Below are 19,595 nucleotides of genomic sequence, written 5' to 3' on the forward strand. Positions count from 1 at the left end.
GTCACACTACGTATTTTGGTCACAGATTGACGGTTACGATACAACGTAGACCGAAACATGTTATTCACTGTACTATCCTGAAATTACTTGCGATTTTTTGTTACACATTCCATTTTATAGAACTATAACTTTTCCCATGCGGCTTCATCTTGCTTCCTTAATGTTGGCAGCTTGTAGATTATGGTTCCTTTCCCACGTGAAGGTTTTTGTCTAATCTATTTACCCCCTAAGTTTAATAGCGTAAAAATATAGCCTAGCCTAGCATAGCATAGCCTAAAGCATGTGTAGGGCTTTTTATTAAATAAAAAAAATATTCAAAAGTATGTTGTGATTGCTGACATCCTACGCCACAAAGTAGTGTGTATTTAGGCTTTATTACATTAGAATAGAAGTGTAGATCTACATAACCCTAAAAATATGCATAAAATGCCGGATTAACCAATGCTGATTCAATCTCTATAAACTCTGTAACCAAACATTAACATCTACACAACATTCGTATTAGATAATCCACTCAATAGACAAGATACAACATTAGTATTATAAGAATATTGAAAGGTAAACAGTTTTCGTTTCGTATTTATTGAGGCGTACAGCTTTTGTTCAATAACTCTTCCAGCCCAACAAAAGGCATACACTGTTTCAACACGACCGAACACAAACATCATGGATTCCGTTTTACACATTTATCAACAACCTTTGTTTACAATACTGATATCAAAGGCCATACAATTTTTTCACAGATTAAATACAAACATTTATTTTGTGTTGAAGTTATATCGATATAGAGGAACACATATTTAAATTAAATTAAAAAAAAAATCATTTTATTGTCATTTAATTTTGATCCCAAGATCGTGTGATAGTCGATTGTCTCGTAGCCAATTCAACTGTTTAGTTGCACAACTGAAAATCGAGTAGTGTGCACTTCCATAAGCTTATAGGAATCAAAGCGCGGCAGTTGCGCGATCATCATCATCATCATCATCATCATCTCCTTATCCTACTCCCGTAGTGTCGGCGCAACAGGTTTTTGTCCTCCACATAACTCTATCATACGTCATCTCAGTCATCACTCCCTTTTTGATCATGTCACCTTTTACACAATCCATCTATCTCTATCTAGGTCTACCTCTACCGATGTACCCTTCCACACTAACAACTAACGTTCTCCATGTAACATGCGATTCATCCCTCCTCATAACATGCCCATACCATGCTAACCTTTTACTCCTTACCTTCTCTACTACGGGGGCTACTCTCAAACTTCCTCTAATATACTCACTTCGTATCTTATCCATTCGTGTTCCACACATCCATCTTAACATTCGCATTTCTGTCACATGTAGTCTCCTTGCGAGATAGTTGAGTCAATGTGCCCGCGCTCTTTACTTCTTTAAAATGTTATTATAGACTGTATTTTAAATAGAAGATTAACTAAAAACCTTTACTTCGTTCGTCAAATTAAATAAAATCAGATTAATATCGTTCGAAAATGTTTTAATTTTACATGACTCAATAACAAACTGTGAAGGAAACTAATTTAGCTGAGAGCTTCACAAAACTTAAGACTATCTCTAAACTTTGGTTTTATTACGATTTAATGTAATAAGTAGAAATAGGGCCTTATAAAACAGATTTAAATTCATGAGATATAGAAATATTAAACTTGGAATATTTTAGGATACGACATATGGTATTTTGTGAACAGACTTAAATCTTTATAATGAATACCATAACTTCCTTATTTTTAAAAGATTATAATTTCATTCTTGGACATTTAGAGCGCGTGCACCTTTGACTAAACTATCGCAAAACTGTTGTGCGGTAGTCGATTGTCTCGTAGCTAATTCAAATGTTTAGTTGCACAACTAAAAATCGAGTAGTGTACCTCCATATAAACTCAGAGGAATCAAAGCGTGACTAAACAGTTGTGCTGTAGTTAATTTAAAGGTGTGTGTTCTAAAGATGATCGGATTAATCAGTTTTATAAACAATCTACAACTCATAGTATTTAAATCTTTGTTTCTATTTCTAGTTCCTTCGGTGTCATGTATTCACGAAAGCAATTTTCACTTTAGGTTTGAGTGACACAGAAGTCATGCCTCTTGGGAGTCGATTCATATTCACGCGTTATTCTGGTATATCATCTTTCTTTGTTTTTATTTGTGTCAGTAATTCGTTAGCTATATTTTTTGACCGACTTCCCAAAAGAAGGAGGTACTCAATTCGTCTGTTTTTTTTTTTATTTCTTTTTTTGTTTTTTTTTATGTGTTTTACGGCATAACTCCGCCGCTAGTGGGCCGATTTTGATAATTCTTTTTTTTTTTTAAATAATAGTCAAAGTTAAAATCTGGTTTATTTCAGTTCACATATAATGTCATCTTGCAAAAAGTAGAATTTAAGAAACATATTACTAGAAAAGGTTACATTTTAATATGAATTTTATTTGAATACTAGCTTTTGCCCGCGACTCCGTACGCGTGGAATTAAAAAAAAAACAAAAGCACCCTATGTGGTTTTCCAAACTATGCTCTACATCTATGCCAAAATTCTTTTTTTCTGTCGCTTTGGCAGCAAAATCTAACAATTATCCATCCATTTAAACTCTCGCATTTATAATATTAGTTAGATGGAGGAGATCCAGAGTCTTAGATTCAATATAAGTTAGTGGGAAATTTAGCTCTTTTACGTGCAAAAATTATTTATAATTCGCTTAGATTACCTCAAATTACGCACCTCACTAGTACAGTATCAAGCGATATCGTCTAAAAAGTATTTTGTATTCAAAAGATTGAATATTGTATCAGAAACGCAATAAATTCATCTCATTTCCCGCGCTGTCGGAAATCTTGACCAGCAAGTTGATTTCTCTCCGGACGTCTAGTCGTATATTTTCCTTACATTTTCTTTACATACTAAATCATTCCAAGACTGATCAACATTTTCTTGTTGAAATTTTAAATTAACGTGTGTTGCGGGCTTTAGACACTTTTGCGAAAAGTCATAAATCTTGCCAGAGCTGCAAAAATATTACACAAACAAAAAAAGAAGATGGCAGGCTACTTAACTAATTAAGTAGTTTTAACTAGATCGATGTAATTATTAGATTTAGAATTAAGTCTTGGTTAATTTCAGTCGGTTGCCGAGCACGTTATTTAATCATAGCGTCAGCTATCACAAGATTATTTCTTAATTAACACGATGTCAAACAAGGTTAACATTTGTCTGGTCGAGGTGACACGTTTTGCGGTGTTCTGAATGTATCAGTAGAGTATACATTCACCACTTATATACTGTAAAAGTTTTACAATGTTTATAAGTAAACAAATAAATAAATAAATAGAATTTTTATTACCACAAAAAAACTACATAAGATTTATTACACAAAACCTTAGAGCTAGTATAAAAAAAAAGGTGGCAGGCTCAGCTAATGCAGGGACGGCGCAGGCCGTTACTGCGCTGGTTTTCAACTAGCTCCTTTACACATAAGTATTAAGACATAGATAGGGTATAAATACGGTAATTCTCTACTGTAAAAGTCTCTACTTTATATGAAATCTTGATTTGCATATTGCTTTTATACTGTTTTCATTTGCCAACAATTCATCAAAATGTACAAGTGAACCATTCCGTGAAGCAAAAGCAAGATGCAAGCGAAATTTGTTTAACTGACTCGGTATTTGGGAATGCACTCTTGTTAGATTGCCAGAATGTATTCGTTTTCAACGGCTGTTCTGTCGTCGCCTTTTATTAAAATTAAAGTAATATTAGTTTACTTGCTTTTGCCCGCGACTTCGTCTTTACAATTTGCGGGCAATGCATCGCGTGTACCCGCGGTGCGAGTCTGTGGGCGCGCTGTCTCGCGTGCTCTATGAAGACATAACTCAAACGGAGGGCGTATCACGAATATTCGTGAGAATGTTTTCGTAACGTCGTCGACTTTGTATTTTCACTTATAGAAGATTCAATGCATACAATGGGTGCAAAGTATAAACTGTACTATACAGTACAGATTGTACTACCAAAGTACTAGATATAAAGTACTTCAACAAATCTCATACAAATTTTATCAATAGCGTTACGAATTCTTGCACTTTGAATGCGAACTAGAGACAAAATTTTTATTTTGAAACAATGGTAGTCTGTATTCTGCTGTTTATTAAGGGGTCAACACTTTAACTAATACTGGGTTTCTGAAGTTTCCATTTATTTTAACGTTCAATGGAGTGGAACTCAAGTTACGTAGTTCGGAAACGCAAAACACTAACGAAGGAGAAAATGTAGTTGAGAAATCGGCCATAAGTGAGATATAACGTGATGGAACAAAACGATTTTCGCTCAATGCGCCGTTATCACGTCAGACAAGCATTGTGACTTAATCCGCATTGATTGAGTGTAGGATCAGTACACGTTCAATGGCAGATAGACTGCGAATGTTTTCCAAAACATTATCCCCTCATTTCATCGCCATGGATTACTCGCTAAATCACCCAATCAACGATTTAGATTAGATACTAAAGAAAAAAAGTAACACTATCTGTTCTGTTTATTTCCTGTTACATAATATAGGCATTTTCATTGTGTAAAACTTGTAATATTTTATAGTAATAATATGTTTAGATTAGTGATGTCATCGGCTTAACTTTCACATTTATAACAATAGATGGAGCCGCGCATACTACTCTATTTACAGTTGGGCAACTTAATAGTTGAATTGACTGCGAAACAATCGACAATCGCACAACAGCGTGCAATTGTTTAGTCAAAGATGTACACCCGCTTTTGTTATTATAGCTAAATCACTTCGATGTTACTCGTTTGCTTCAAATAAAAAATGTATGAAACCAGCATAGCATTTAAAACTTTAAGTAGAAATCACGAAAAGTAGATTATATAGCATCGGTAGGAGGAAAAAACAAATACATTAACAAACACTTAAACAGTCGAACCACAAATCCATCCCTTCAGATAGAAATCCTACCTACAAGTTTCTAACTCTGTTCTTTTGAAACTGTTGTGAGCACATCTATTGTTCCGCTGTTACACCAACGAATAAATCTTTTAAAGTCGAACTTCAAATAAAAAAAATACGTGGCATTTTAATGGTAAAGTACAGATATCAGGATGGAACCTTAAGTTATTTCGGTTTAAATCTTACTAACATAAATGCGAAAGAATGGATGGATGTATGTTTGTTAGAGTAAATCTAAACTGCTGAACGGATCATTAACAGTGGTAGTGCTCGCTTTAACATCTTAGCACTGCAGGGCCGGCACGCCCCCAGTAATACCACGACCACACAGAAGACAGGCGTGAAATGGAAGCAATTCCGTGTTTCGTCTGATGAGTGTGGTGCCGGAGGCCTAATTTAAGTCCCTTTCTCTTTACCACCCTTTTTTAATAAGGAGAGGATGGAAAGGGGAAGTGGATTTGACGATAGAGGAGATGCATAGGAAGGGGAAATGTCCTTTTTATGTGCGTCTCCTCCTCCGTCGGATAAGGGTAGGCAACGCATCTGCGATCGCGGATGTCTATGGGCAGCGGTCGCTTCGCTATTTTGGCGGATTCAGGTAGCCGCTCGCTCGTTTGCCACCTTATGTTATAAAAAAAAACTCGATGTTTTTTACAGATAGAGCATAGTTTAGAAGAAGATAGATTACTTACTAAGTTTTTAAAAACACACAAAATATAAAACCAATCAAAAGTGTTGTAAAAAATATTTCTATAACTATTCTAGCTTCGGCGGCCAGTAACAATAAATTCCATGCACAGTCATCGTAATTTAACTTTAGTGTGGAATTGTTGGCAACGCGAAGATAAATTACTCTTAAACAAAAACGAAGCGATCGGTTAACGAAAACAGGAATTGCTTCATCTTTTAACAATTTGTACTGACAATTAAAACCTTGTTTTTGTTATTTAATGCAGAAAGACATGTGTAAAATATATTAGTTACTAGCTCGTTCAATTATAATTGAAGGAATTGCAAATCATGTGTGCTCCGAGCCCTTGGGGACTTATAGTAGGGTGGATAGAAGGATCTTTATTAGAGTTTGTGTCTTAAACTGCTGGACGGATCTCAATGAAATTTAGTATAGATTTAGAGCATAGTATAGAGAAATACATGGGCTATTTGCTCTTGTGGTTTTTTTTATTTTAACGCGGACAGAGTCGCAGAAAACCTAGTTCTATAAATAAGCTAAATAATTGTTTTTTAATCCTTAATAAATGATCGTGTACTTTTAGACACACGGTTTTTGGAAGCACGCAAAGGAACTGGAGTTCGAAAGTTAAGGGATAACTTAATAAAAAAAATCAGACATCTCCCCTCCGGGACGGACAATCAGCGGGCCGCCCGACAAATTGATAAGATTTGAGAAGCCCCAACAAGCCGACAAAGTAATTTGCGCAAAATTTACCCTTGTTCTGATTCAAAGTTTTCACTTGCGTTCATATTTATATAGATGTTAATATCTCTTTTCATTAAAATGGATGCAGCGTCGTTAATAATAAGTTAAATTAATATAATTCTTCTTTTCCTTCGACGTTAAATTCCACTCTTAGATGTAATAATTATAGCAAAGGTAAAAAATACCGTCTTATTCTAAAACAATAGATTTTGAGACCAAAGCTAGTAAGTACTAAGCTTTATTTTTACACTCCTTTCGTCTTTTAGTTAATTGAACTTAGCAACATTTTTACGACTAACATTTTAAAGGCGTTTCTCTATAAAGTCATCAGTACATTGATGTTTCTCAATAGTGTGTTTTGTGTCGTTGTATAACTTTCCTATTGCACTCAATTTCCTCCCCTACAAAACTCAAAAGAAACTCCAGAACTCATAACTCATAATAGAGTAATGTCCGCGAAATTGTCTCGTTATTCAATTATAAGGATTCAAGATTGATGACCCTTTGTTTTGTCCGCGTGTATAACAAAAAAAAACATGAAGATTAATGTGTCTTTCTGTACTTCGGTGATTTGCATCGAGATAATGTTTTCCTTATTTTTGTTTGTCATTTAGTTTATATTATTGTCAATATATCGCCGGAAAATAACTACAGAAGCAAAGATAAAATTTGGCAAAAGTTTTCGAAACAAATAAACATTGTTGTTCTTAATTTGTTATGCTTTCGATATCTGATTGTTTAGACAACATTAATTAAAACCTCAAAATAAACATTCAAATTTAATCCACTTGTATGAACTTGAGTAAATCTTACTAATCTTACTAATGTTATAAATGCGAAAGTTTAGATGGATGGATGTTTGTTAGCGTTTGTAGTCTAAACGGCAGAACGGATCTCCATGAAATTTAGCACAGGTTTAGAGCATAGTCTGGAAGAACACATAGACTACTTTTTATCCCGGGAATAGTTACGGTTTTCGTGGGATTCATTAATTTAGTTTTTTAATGTTCACTCGATCATTCTGCAACGGTTCAACATACATATCTTGGTGAAATATGGCACAGACATAAACAAAGTCTGGAGTACACATAGGATAAGCTTCATCCCAGAGAAATGTCCGGTTCCCGAGGGATACATAGGTTTTGTAATTTATATGTTTTCTAATACCACGCGGACGAAGTCGCGGGCAACAGCCCGTGTTATAAATATGAAAGTTTAGATGGATGCATGGATGGATGTTTGTTAGAGTTTGTAGCCTAAACGGATCTGCAAGAACAGTTTTTTTTTAATTACGCGCGGACGTAGTCGCGGGCGAGAACTAGTATTAAGATAATGTAAGTACTGACAAATACTTCTGACGTTAATGGAATACCCATACGTATTTGGTATTCATTACATGCAATAGACGTTTTACGAGTAAGTGGGCAATAAACAAGGAAAGTAGAACATTCCCACGTGCTTCCGACGTACCTAGACTTGAGCATTCAATAACTACTGGTTAAGGTTTATTTCCACTAAGTTAAAACGGTACATTTCTCCTGCAAAATGTGAATACGCCAATAGTAAATTTGTCAAAGGAAAATACTGGTATTTAATCTAAAATGTTTGTACATTGCAATGGTATTCAATGAAGTACTCGAGAGCTTTCTAAGATATAATAAAGTACACGAAATTCAAAGAATGAGGTATGTTAATTAAAATATACTTTAATGTTCTAGAATTTATTGTAAACACTTTATAAATCAATACATCTTTAATTAATAAAATGTGTCTGCTTAAATGAGAATAACGATAACACAGGAGTTATGAATTTAATGTGAAAACCATTTTTTAGGAAAACAAGATGACAAATGACATATAAACTATTTCTTCCTTTTTTTGAATATTTTCTTTTTAATAATAAACACTGACAGAAATCCTATGATAATCGTTTCCTTGTGAATTTTATTAATTTCACTAGTATTATAATTGCGAAAGTTGGGATTGATGCTTGTTAGAGTTTGTAGTCTAAACTGCTGAACGAATAACGATAAAATTTAGAATAGATGTAGAGAATGGTCTTGCAGGACACATAGGCTACTTACTTCTTTTAATTTTACGCGGACGAATCACGGGAAAATCTAGGATTCTAGTAGTCTATTTGTCTAAAACTATCCCTTGTTACTCTTTTCCATCAGTACTATAACCGTTGCGCTGACAGCGGTGTAATGAACTGAAGGCAGTTAAAACAAACCGGCACTCACTTGATTAACTCCGGCTGTTATAAAACTGGCAGCCGACTTTAAATTCTAACAACTCCATTACACAAACTTTATGAACACATGAGCGAGAAACTCCGCTATAAAAATTTTATTAGACAATTAAATGTAACAAAAATAAGCCTTAAATAAACTATTTAATGTGTTTAATAATTTAGAAAAACGTAACCTAAACGTAAACGTAAACATAGTCCATAATTAAGGTTAGACATTTTTATCTGAATGCTAGCTGTTTCTTGCGACTTCGATCGCGTGATATATAAAAATAGTAACATACAATTAATACAACCTATGTTACTTACTGACCTTTCTAACGGAGAGAGATTTTTTGAAATCGGCCCACTAGTTTTTAAATTATTTTATTACTTCATAATATTAGTATAGATAAAAACATGACTAATATAATTCCTCAAAATATTCCACTACGTGCTTTAAAGGGATGGACGGACAGAAAGGTTCAGTTCGATTAAAGCCTATAGCACACTACTTGGAAAGACATTTCAAGCGATTTCAATTTTACATTAACTAACCTGTATTTAGTTGAGTTTTACCGCAACATTTAGCCTCACTTAACGTGAAATTAGTGTAGCATAATGTATGGTTATCATTCAATTTTCGTCTTTTTATATTTTCTCTGGTTTCTCTTTTGTTTCGCTTTCGCTGCTGTGTCACGGAGTTTATGCCGCTTAGTGATAGACGACGGAATTCTAAGGTTGGAGTCACATACCTAAATTCGATATTCAAGTAAAGGACGAAGTAAATATGAAAGATTTTTATGTCCTTTTCAATATTACGAAGTCGTGTCATCCCTGAGGATAATTCAGTCTCGTTATACGCAGCAAATATGATTTTCGTTTCAATACATATTCGCATAATTTATTCACGTGTCCTTATTACGTTGACGTATTTGTGTATTGTATTTGAGGCTTCTGTTGAGTACACAAATAACATACTTTATAGAAATTCTTCGAAGAAATCGTATCACTTGTATCGTAACGTAATCGTAACGTATCAAATATGAACAATATTTGTTAGTCTCAATAAAGATAAATTCTGTTTGTATTGTAAAGTCGATTATAGAAATTATTTTAAGTAAATGTTTGAACTATTTTTTGGCTAAGAAAAATTAACAGTACTCAATTTGTCTGTATGTTTTCTTTATGAGTGTGTCACGGCATAACTCTGCCGCTAGTGGACCGAATGTAATAATTCTTTTTAAAGTTTAGATGGATGGATGTTTGTTAGAGTTTATAGTCTAAACTGCTGATCGTATTTTGACGAAATTTGTTGTATGACGTATTAGTTGTAGAGGATGGCCTGGAAGAACACATAGGCTACTTACTTTTGTTTTTTTTTTAATACCACGCGGACGGAATCGCGAGCGAAAGCTAGTTATAACAATAAAGTTGTTTAACATCAGCTATAAACGCAATGTTTTCATGTTTATTGTGATGAATTAACATTTAATGTTGACATTCAAGCAGTTACTGTCGGTATAACTGCGACGCCCGACTTCTCTCTCTTTACTGCCGAATGTTAATTAAGAGATGACTTTTGTTGAAGGGCCGACAATTAAACCTACTCCTAGTACGTTTTAAATTGTACTTCGCCTCGCAATTTCAAATCCTGTTAACTCAACTAAAGTTATTTAAAACCACGGATTTTCGGCCCATATACTGTCAGATGGTGAACATTAGTAAACAATTACAAAAAATAGGATAAAAATAAAAATAAAAAGATGCAAACTTTTTATTTTTATTTTTTTTTATCTTTAATATTCCGAAGATGTCGCTAGCTAGCCATCTCAAAAACATTTACGGCAAGCAAGGCTAGGCTGTGGAAGGTATTGGATAGGCCTATATCGAACAGTAGGCAGATAAAGCCTGATGATTATGGTGATGATGATGAAAGCTGGGCTCACAATAAAGAAACATAAATCGAAACATCCACCTCTTGATGTATTCACAATAAATGTATTTTTGTGTTTCGATAGTGTACAGGTAACAGCGTGCACACACCAGAAACCAAACTATCGCACAACTGTTTAGACTCGCTTTGATTTTGCACACTACTCGATTTATAGTTGTGCAAATAAACAGTTCAGAACGAAGAGCGTCGGTGGCTCAGTGGTTTGAACGCTTTTTTTTATAACATAAGGTGGCAAACGAGCAAGCGGCCACCTGAAACCGCCAAAATGGCAAAGCGACCACTGCCCATAGACATCCGCAATTGCAGATGCGTTGCCTACCCTTATACGACGGAGGAGGAGACGCAGATAAAGAGGATATTTCCTCTTCCTATGCATCTCCTCAACCGTCAAATTCACTTCCTCTTCCCAACCTCTCCTTATAAGAAAAGGGTGGTAAAGAGAAAGGGTCTTAAATTAGGCCTCCGGCACCACACTCATCAGACGAAACACGGAATTGCTTCCATTTCACGCCTATCTTCTCTGTGGTCGTGGTATTACACCGGGCGTGCCGGCCCATTCGTGCTAAGATGTTAAAGCGGGCACTACCACTGTTAAAACTGCTTGACTTGTAATCTACAGGTCTTGGGTTCGAATCCCGCTGTACCAATGTGATAATCGATTTTACGAATTTTCATATGTACATAATTTACCCGACTTTCTTACGGTGAAGGAAAAAATCGTGATGCAACCTGCACATATCGGCGAAGAAATTCAAAGATATGTGTGAAGTCAACCAACTCGCAGTGGGCTAGCGTGTCTGACTATGGCCTAGTCACCCCGTATTAGGGTAGGCCGAGCCCTTCGGTGGGGACGTATAGTGAGCTGGTGATGATGAAATAAACAGTTGAAGGGGCTACGAAACAATCGACTATCGCACAACAGTCCTGCTATAGTTTAACTAAAGATGTGCGCTCTAATCTGACTCAGGCGTATAATTACGTCTAGAAATTTAGTTAGTACGATTTAGAACAAAGTAATATCCCCAGCATTTAACTTGCGGGGCCATCGTAAATCTTATCAATCTTTCGGGTCCGCCGATTGTCAGTCCCTCGGGAACTCTGTTCGCTTTTATTCAATTATCAAACATTCTACAAACATTTCATGTAAATTTTGTGTTACAAATGATATCTGATGGAATCATATCTGCAAATCTCCGAAATAACTAAACCGATTTTGACGGGACTTTAATGATAATGTGCATGGGCAGCAGTCGCTCCGCTTTTTCAGCGAATTCAGATTTTCAACAAGTGCTAATAGACTTAAATCAATCATTAATTATACTAAAACCGTAATTAATTAACTAAACAGTTTTTCAAAAAACCATTTAGTTGCGATATGACTAACGAAAACTAAGAAATTTGTTCGTTCAAAGTACATTTTCCTGTTTGTTCACCGCATTGATAAAGTGGCTATGAGTGGTCAACGCAAATGTTGTTGTTTAAACAACCTATAACTTCGAGTGGTCTAATAAACTGATAGTTACAAAATACCAGTCAACTAACGACCAGCGTTAGAAGTGTTCAATAATAGAAATTAAAATTGTATCACTTTTTTTGCAATTGAGTGTAATCTATAATTCTTAAGACATGTTTCGAGTATACTTATTTATTTTGCTTTTAACTTTCGCTTTGGGTTTACAAACAAATTCGAAAAAACAAGCCTCGCCACCACATTGTACACGAGTTACCAAAGGTAAGTAATTCAATCGATTGAAAAAAAGATTAAAGGCCTGTCCCACCAAATTGTAAATTGTCTGATAACAATCCAACGTGTAAAACATGTGATGGAAATATCGGATTTTGGTACTCTACCTGACAGTGACGTTATTTTTAAGCTATCTGAGCCTATATCAGCTAGTGGTGGGACAGGCTTTGTTAGTACAAATACTTTCTCACAAATTTTCATGCCGTTTTGTATGTATGCACTTTATATTGTTTAATTACAGACACTGACTATGCAAACAGATTTAAGATGACATATCCTGTGGTTTACATTATACCCGGACAACGAGAGGCTTATCAACAAGTATGTGTATTTGGTAATATTTATGTGTATAGATAATTAGTTGTCGGTAGATATTTGTTAACTATAGACGGTAGATATACATTAATTACATATTTAGTTAATGTTGAGATAATATTTGATAGATGTAATATTTCTTATAAATCTCACATCTTCAAAAATTTTCTTAGTAATATTATAAATGCGAAAGTTTAGATGGATGGATGGATGTTTGTTAGAGTTAGAGCCTAAACTACTAAACGGATCTTGATGACATTTGACATACATGTAGAAGATAGGATAGGCTAGTTGCTTTTGTTTTTTTTAATTACATACGGACGGAGTCGCGAGCGAAAGCTTGTGTTAAGTAAATCCGACTTATGTATTCTGACACTTCTAAAGAATACGATACGATAGTTTAAGCTGCATTTTTATGAAGTAATCTTAGTTTATCCTACTTTCCAGATGTTCTGCATCAATCCATCAGAGGTGAACAAAGCTGTGACCACAGTATGCGACTGGGCGGCACCTCCACAAGTGCAGTTCACCCTGGGGGATGAGTACATGCATGTTGTGCGCGTGGACCCCACGGGTCGTTTCCAGGGCAACGCTGTCATCACCACCTACCAACTGTGCAGCCACAATATACCACCTGATATGCTTAACGCAACAATGGCACCTCGTGTTGTTGAAATCGAATATTAAATTTATTTTTCAACATCTTTGACTCTACAAGATCCATTAGTAATAAAAAAAATAAGTCTATGTAATACGGTCCTATAAAGTTGCATTATTTTAGTAATCTAGCTTTCGTTCGCGACTCCTTACGTGTCGAATTAAAAAAATTAAGTAGCCTATCTATTCTTACAGACTATGCTCTACATCTATACCATATTTTAGCGAGACTCATTCCAGTCGTTCAGACGGCAAACTCTAGCAAACATTCATCTGTCTTAATTTTCGCATTTATATTATTAGTAAGATTAAATTTAAAATCGATACGATAGTTTAACAATTTAATAATTTTTAAATTTAACCGCAACTTATAGTAAGAATTCGTTAATTTCTACAAATATTTCTTTACTTTTGAAATAAATGTATCAAGAAACATGAAGCGTGTTATTTCAAAAACACTTAGAGACGTCACTCAAGAAAAAACATCAAGTGTATTCCGTCCATTACCATCACTTACGACTGCTGGAGCAGGCACGCGAGTTTGCCTCTGTAATTATGCTGCCCAGTGTACGCCATTCGGCTAACTACGACGTGTTGCTGTTTCTAATAATGAATAATGAACTCAATTACACAAACAACTGAATGCGAGAAACGATTTCGAAAATTAAAAAATATTTTACCAATAAAAGAGTAAAATAATAATTTTTTTTCTGTAATTGCGTTAATATTGCATAACTAGCTTTCGCCCGCGACTCCGTTCGCATGGAATTAAAAAAACAAATGTGAGTAGCCTACGTGTTCTTCCAGACTATCCTCTGCATCCATATCAAATTTCATCGAGATCTGTTCAACCGTTTAGGCTACAAACTCTAACATCCATTCATCCATCTAAACTTTCGCATTTATAATACACTAGGTTCCGCCCGCGACTCCGTCCGCGTGGAAATAGAAAAAACAAAAGTGAGTAGCCTATGTGTTCTTCCAAACTATCCCCTACGTTTATGCCAAATTTCATCACGACCCGTTCAGCCGTTTAGGCTACAAACTCTAACAAACAGCCATCCATCCATCTAAACTTTCGTATTTACATTATTAGTATGATATGATATTTAAAAAATGGTAGAAAAAAATACTGATATCGTATCAAGTAATTTCATTTTTAACATTAATGGAAGTAAACATCGTTTTAAAAAAAAAACTGTTGCTCGCAACTTCATCGGCGTAAAACAAAAAAAAAACATTTAAAAATATAGCCTATGTTACACAGTAACGCAGCTTTTTAATGGTGAAAGAATTAAATCGGTCCAGTAGTTTTAATTCATTTCAATACATACAAAAATACAAATCTTTCCTCTTTATAATATAAGTATAGAACTACAGATAGATTGCGACACAAAGTGAGCAAGATTACCGTCAGGGGTCGCTTCGTCGCATTATAGTGGGACCGACAGCATAACTACAACTAACGTGGTCCAATTATCGTTGTTATACAGTCTAACGAGATACTATAATAGTGTTAGGGTTCCCTCTGGAATACAACTACGGTCTTCATAAACATATAAGTCAGTACTGAGCTTAGTAAGATGGAATTTAATAACTCCTTTTAGTAGTAACTCTAAATTGTAAAGAGACTTTAAGGGCCTATCCCACCACTGGCTGATAGAGGTTCAGATAACTTAAAAAGGACGTCACTGTTAGTACGGTAACAAAATTTTTCCATCACATATTTCAAATGCTGGATTGTTATCAGACATTTTTTTGTTTACATTTTTGTGGGACAGGCCCTAATTGTGTTAAAAGTTTAGATTTTATTTGACCTACAAACTATAATAGTGTATTTTATAGTACAGATATAATGTTTATTGCAAATTTTTAAACGTCACAATATTGGTGTAGATAAAAAATCAAATAAATATACAGGGGGATAAAAAAGTATTAGAATCATTCCGGTGCCGTATCTCGACACTGAGCTCGAATGCGAGATAAAAGTGAAAAAACGAAGTCACTCCTCGCATCCGACGATCTATCAAACCCGCAAAAATAAGAGAAACGGCCAAAGTTATTTTAGTGTTACGATCGGGGAAACGATCTATGGTTTGTGTTTTTTTTTTATTCTATTTTTATTGAATTGAAGTAAAAGTCGAGAGTTTCGAGTTAGAAATGCCGGAAAAATAATAGGAAGTGTTGATTTTGTTTTTTATTTCGCCATCTGACCAATCCAAAACCAAAGGTATAAAGTTAAATATACCAAGATTTAAAAAAATGTGTAAATCAAGGCAATGTAAAAATTTATACTTTGAAAATGACTGTTATTTCTATGACAATTCAGTCTAAATTGTGATGTTTTTAACAATGTATTTTTATCTTTTGATGTCATATGCTAATTAGAAGGGACTACTTTCATATAAAGCACGACGCGACTTTGTTGTGTAGAACAAACAGTAAAAATATTCTAATGTTTGGCGAAGGAACATAAATACGAGATTATCATAATCATTTTAATTTACATAAAATTGTGATATTAATCTGTATTTATTCATTTAAAAAGATGACCATGACGACTCTGTTACTGATTTAACAAAAAAGTAAAAAATAAAATTTACACCTTGTCCCAATTTATCTGACACTGACTGTACAGAGACAAAGAAAGCGAAGCGGATCCAATTTAGTGAACGAACGTGTTACGTTTGTTCGTTTCATTTTTAATGTCGACAGCGGGAAACGTGGCACTGAAAAGTTGCAACAAAACTATTACGAATGTCAATAATAAATTGAAAAATAAAACCTAATTATTCTGACTTTAATTTAAATTTTTTTCTAATGTCAAGGTGGCAATCGAAAAAGCGGCTACCTGAATTTGCTGAAATAGCAAAGCAACCGCTGCTCATAGACATTTGCAAACGCAGAGAGGGACGCACATTAAGATGATATTTCCCCTAACTAAGTGTCCCCTCCTCTGTCAACTCAACTTTCCTTTCCATTTCCTTATAAGAATAGAGTGGAAAGAATAAAGGGAATAAAATCTCTAATCATCTTGTAAAAGTGATTTTACCAAAAAAGAAACATGTGAAAATATCCAATAATGTATTGATGAGATTCGATAAAAAACGCCACAAAAAAGTTCTCCTGCGTAACGACTGCGGAAACGATTTGTTCCATCTCACTTCTATTGGCGGTTGAAATGAAATTGTCATTGAAGATATTGGATGAAATCATGAAACTATTCCCATTATGTGACGACCTTTATATGCCCAGTATGACATAAACAACTTTTATAAGAAACAATAACTGTTAAAAATAATTTCGACACTGTAACCATAATCGATATCAGCTGGTGACAGCCTAGATCACCGGCTCTAATCTACATCTTCGTAGTTTTATGGTCTCTGCCTACTCCTCTAGATTAGTTAATTGTGTTATTATTTTACAAGTGACAATATAAGTGCGAAAAAGTTTGAATTTAGTAATATTTATTTTTAAAAGCCACATATGTTATAACAATAAACGTAACAATATCTGCATAACGGTCGCATATTAATAACATATTGTAATTAAAATTGCACAAGGATATAACCGTTCAGATAATAGCGCACTCTATGAAAGTAGAACAGTTAAAATGATTATAGGATAAACTCAAACAACCAGTATTACAGTTTTCCGTCTATTAATTTTCGACATTTGGTACAAAACTTATCTTTACTTTCTTATCTTAGTTATATAAAAATTAATAGGCTACTTAACAAGTGTTTTTTTCTAATTCCGCGCGGTATGGGTCGCAGGCAAAAGATAGATAAAATACAATTTAGTTATTGAACGTATCATCGGTATAATAATCGTACTAATGAAGACAAAGGTTTTGTCAAAACTCTACTCAAATTTATTAAAGTAGGGAACAACAACCTTCATCTTTCAATAACAATATTTAAAAGATTTTGGGAATATTATTTTTAATTTGGGGAAAATGGATTTCTAACATATGTTACAAGTTGAAGAAATACGGAATATGAAGTAATCACAGCCAGTCTAGTTACTTGTTCACGTATGTTATTGAATATTATAACACCAAATAAACCGAGTAAAACAAAAATTTTACACAAAAATGTATAAGAAACATCTTTATTGAGCATTAATTCCTAATAGTACTACAGAAAGAATGGGAGATCGCCAGAGCAGGTCATTAACTAGCAACAAACTGGTACAGCCTAATAATTTAAAATAAATATTCATCACCTTCATCGATGTCCATTAACACTTTTACTTAAATTAAAATACTTGTAAATCCGAGTAAAACGATCGATTTTTATTTCTACTAGATTTCTAGTTGTTTCTAGTAGACATTTTGACAGTAAGTACTCTTTGAACGATTCCTTAAATCAGCTGGTAATGACACTGACAGTGACAGCTTATTAGACTAAACTACAAAAACGAAAACAAAACGAGAAGTTAGCGAAATCATCAAAATAACGATGGTGCCCACTATTCATTAAAAAAACAAGAAGAAAACGAGCTTTTTTGGTTACAAGTATTTATAACGAACGATTTTAAAATAACCCTACCGTAAAATAGAAAAAAAAATCGATACAACCTATGAATACTCTTCAGCGGCTTAGAACTCCTACCTTACGCTTAGGTAATATAAACACTTATTTTTAAAATCTTAATCCATATTTACATTTTATTGTAAACTTTACTTAAACGCCATACATGTACATCGGTGTAAATCCATGCTCCAATACAGCTGTCTATAATGCCGTTAATTCGTGCTGAAACCTTACACGTTACTCGATTTACCTTTATACCTCAAATCCCTTTCCGTGTCAAGTTGTGTCGCATGTACTATGTGTTGTATTAAGATTAGATTTAATAAAATTGAACCAAATATAGAGTGTAATATTACAGGAAATATTTTAGTCAACATGGGGACAGAAACTGGTGTGGTCGCTAATTCTATTCAGAATAAACTGCAGACTGCGCTAGAAGCTACCCATTTGGAGGTGATAAATGAATCTTATATGCATAATGTACCAAAAGGTGCAGAAACCCATTTCAAAGTTGTTGTGGTGTCTGATAAATTTGATGGACTTGCTCTAATCAAGGTAAGTGAAGAAGAGTATGACTTAATTTTGTGCTTATGGAATCAATTTCATTTTAAAGCAACATTTAATTGTTGTTTTAATATATTGTTAGTTGAAACTAGCTTTGGGAAGTATTTTGTAGGTATTATTTAGGCAGAAAGGAACATTTTTGATATATTGATATGAAATAACCCATAGCAGTAAACTTCTCTAAAATGAATATGGTAATAATTCTCCAATGAACTTTTTTTTTATTTATATTAAGACTAAATTAAACTGTTTTTTCAGAGGCATCGTTTAGTGAATGATATATTAAAAGAAGAATTAAAGAATGGTGTTCATGCATTGTCAATTGTAGCAAAAACAACAAAACAATGGGATGAGAGTGAAAAGATTGTTGAGAGTAGCCCCAGCTGTAGAGGTGGCTTCGGGAAATAGACACTAAAGTTTATTGTTTGTTATAGAATATTACCTAAAATTATCATGCAAAAAAACTAAATTCATAAATATGCTAACCTTCATATATCTTGGTGGCTGTTAATTTTATGAAAGTTGCTGCAGAACACAATTTAAGGTATAACCAGATGAGGGGACTATGCAACATGTCAATAACCTTGAGCCACCGAGATATTTGAAAAGAACTATACATGTTTATGTTCTTTACTCTATTTTCTTCAACCTTAGTTTTATAAATAGTTTACAGATTAGTGGGAATCCTTAAAAATATTTTTGTTCTTTTTGTTGAAATTCATAATAGAAGAAATATTATGTTGAAAACACTTTTGTCTGTCCTATATAGTTTAAATGTAAATAAAGAATTTAATCTAATTAATTTTGCATTTATTTATTTGAATTAATTCTAGAACAAGGTGTAAGAAGCTGTGTGGACACCGGTATAATTAGGCCTAGAAAGAGATGGATGTATGGTATGAGAGATGACAAGAGAATGGCAGAGATTTTTTTTTTTTATAAGAGAAGGGGGCAAACGAGCGGCGGGAGCACAAAGGTGGTCAACGACGCCCATGGACATCCGCAACACCAGAGGAACTACAGATGCGTTGCCGGCCTTTGAGGAAATTGTAGGCTCGCTTCTTGAAGGACCCTAAGTCGTATTGGTTTGGAAATACCGCCGAGGACAGACCGTTCCACAACGCGGCTGTGCGGGGCAGAAAGTTCCGCGAAAACCACACGGTTGTAGAATGCC

General features: G+C 34.3%; 2 protein-coding genes across 3 annotated transcripts; both read left to right on the forward strand.

Moving 5' to 3' along the window:
• The first annotated feature begins 12,074 nt into the window (after positions 1-12,074).
• Positions 12,075-13,751, forward strand: LOC106108356. The gene is made up of 3 exons (XM_013289509.1): positions 12,075-12,332; positions 12,586-12,665; positions 13,107-13,751. The coding sequence occupies exons 1-3, from the start codon at positions 12,227-12,229 to the stop codon at positions 13,344-13,346; spliced, it is 426 nt and encodes a 141-aa protein (XP_013144963.1). The 5' UTR covers positions 12,075-12,226; the 3' UTR covers positions 13,347-13,751.
• A 3,972-nt stretch (positions 13,752-17,723) lies between these two features.
• Positions 17,724-18,876, forward strand: LOC106108349 (bolA-like protein DDB_G0274169). 2 transcript variants are annotated; one of them, XM_013289501.1, is made up of 3 exons: positions 17,724-17,946; positions 18,216-18,412; positions 18,680-18,876. In XM_013289501.1, the coding sequence occupies exons 1-3, from the start codon at positions 17,904-17,906 to the stop codon at positions 18,827-18,829; spliced, it is 390 nt and encodes a 129-aa protein (XP_013144955.1). In that variant the 5' UTR covers positions 17,724-17,903; the 3' UTR covers positions 18,830-18,876. The 2 variants fall into 2 exon arrangements, with proteins under 2 accessions (XP_013144955.1, XP_013144956.1); XM_013289502.1 differs by having other exon boundaries at positions 18,228-18,412.
• Positions 18,877-19,595: the final 719 nt, after the last annotated feature.

This window comes from Papilio polytes, unplaced genomic scaffold, assembly GCF_000836215.1.
Source record: "Papilio polytes unplaced genomic scaffold, Ppol_1.0 DF821610.1, whole genome shotgun sequence".
NCBI lineage: Eukaryota > Metazoa > Arthropoda > Insecta > Lepidoptera > Papilionidae > Papilio > Papilio polytes.

Excerpts from the sequence above, each read along its gene's own strand:
- LOC106108356 (XM_013289509.1), top strand. The coding sequence starts at position 12,227 with ATGTTTCGAGTATACTTATTTATTTTGCTTTTAACTTTCGCTTTGGGT. Across the intron at positions 12,333-12,585 it reads TTGTACACGAGTTACCAAAG|ACACTGACTATGCAAACAGA; the intron begins GTAAGTAATTCA and ends GTTTAATTACAG. Across the intron at positions 12,666-13,106 it reads AACGAGAGGCTTATCAACAA|ATGTTCTGCATCAATCCATC; the intron begins GTATGTGTATTT and ends CCTACTTTCCAG.
- LOC106108349 (XM_013289501.1), top strand. The coding sequence starts at position 17,904 with ATGAATACTCTTCAGCGGCTTAGAACTCCTACCTTACGCTTAG. Across the intron at positions 17,947-18,215 it reads AACTCCTACCTTACGCTTAG|GAAATATTTTAGTCAACATG; the intron begins GTAATATAAACA and ends GTAATATTACAG. Across the intron at positions 18,413-18,679 it reads ATGGACTTGCTCTAATCAAG|AGGCATCGTTTAGTGAATGA; the intron begins GTAAGTGAAGAA and ends CTGTTTTTTCAG.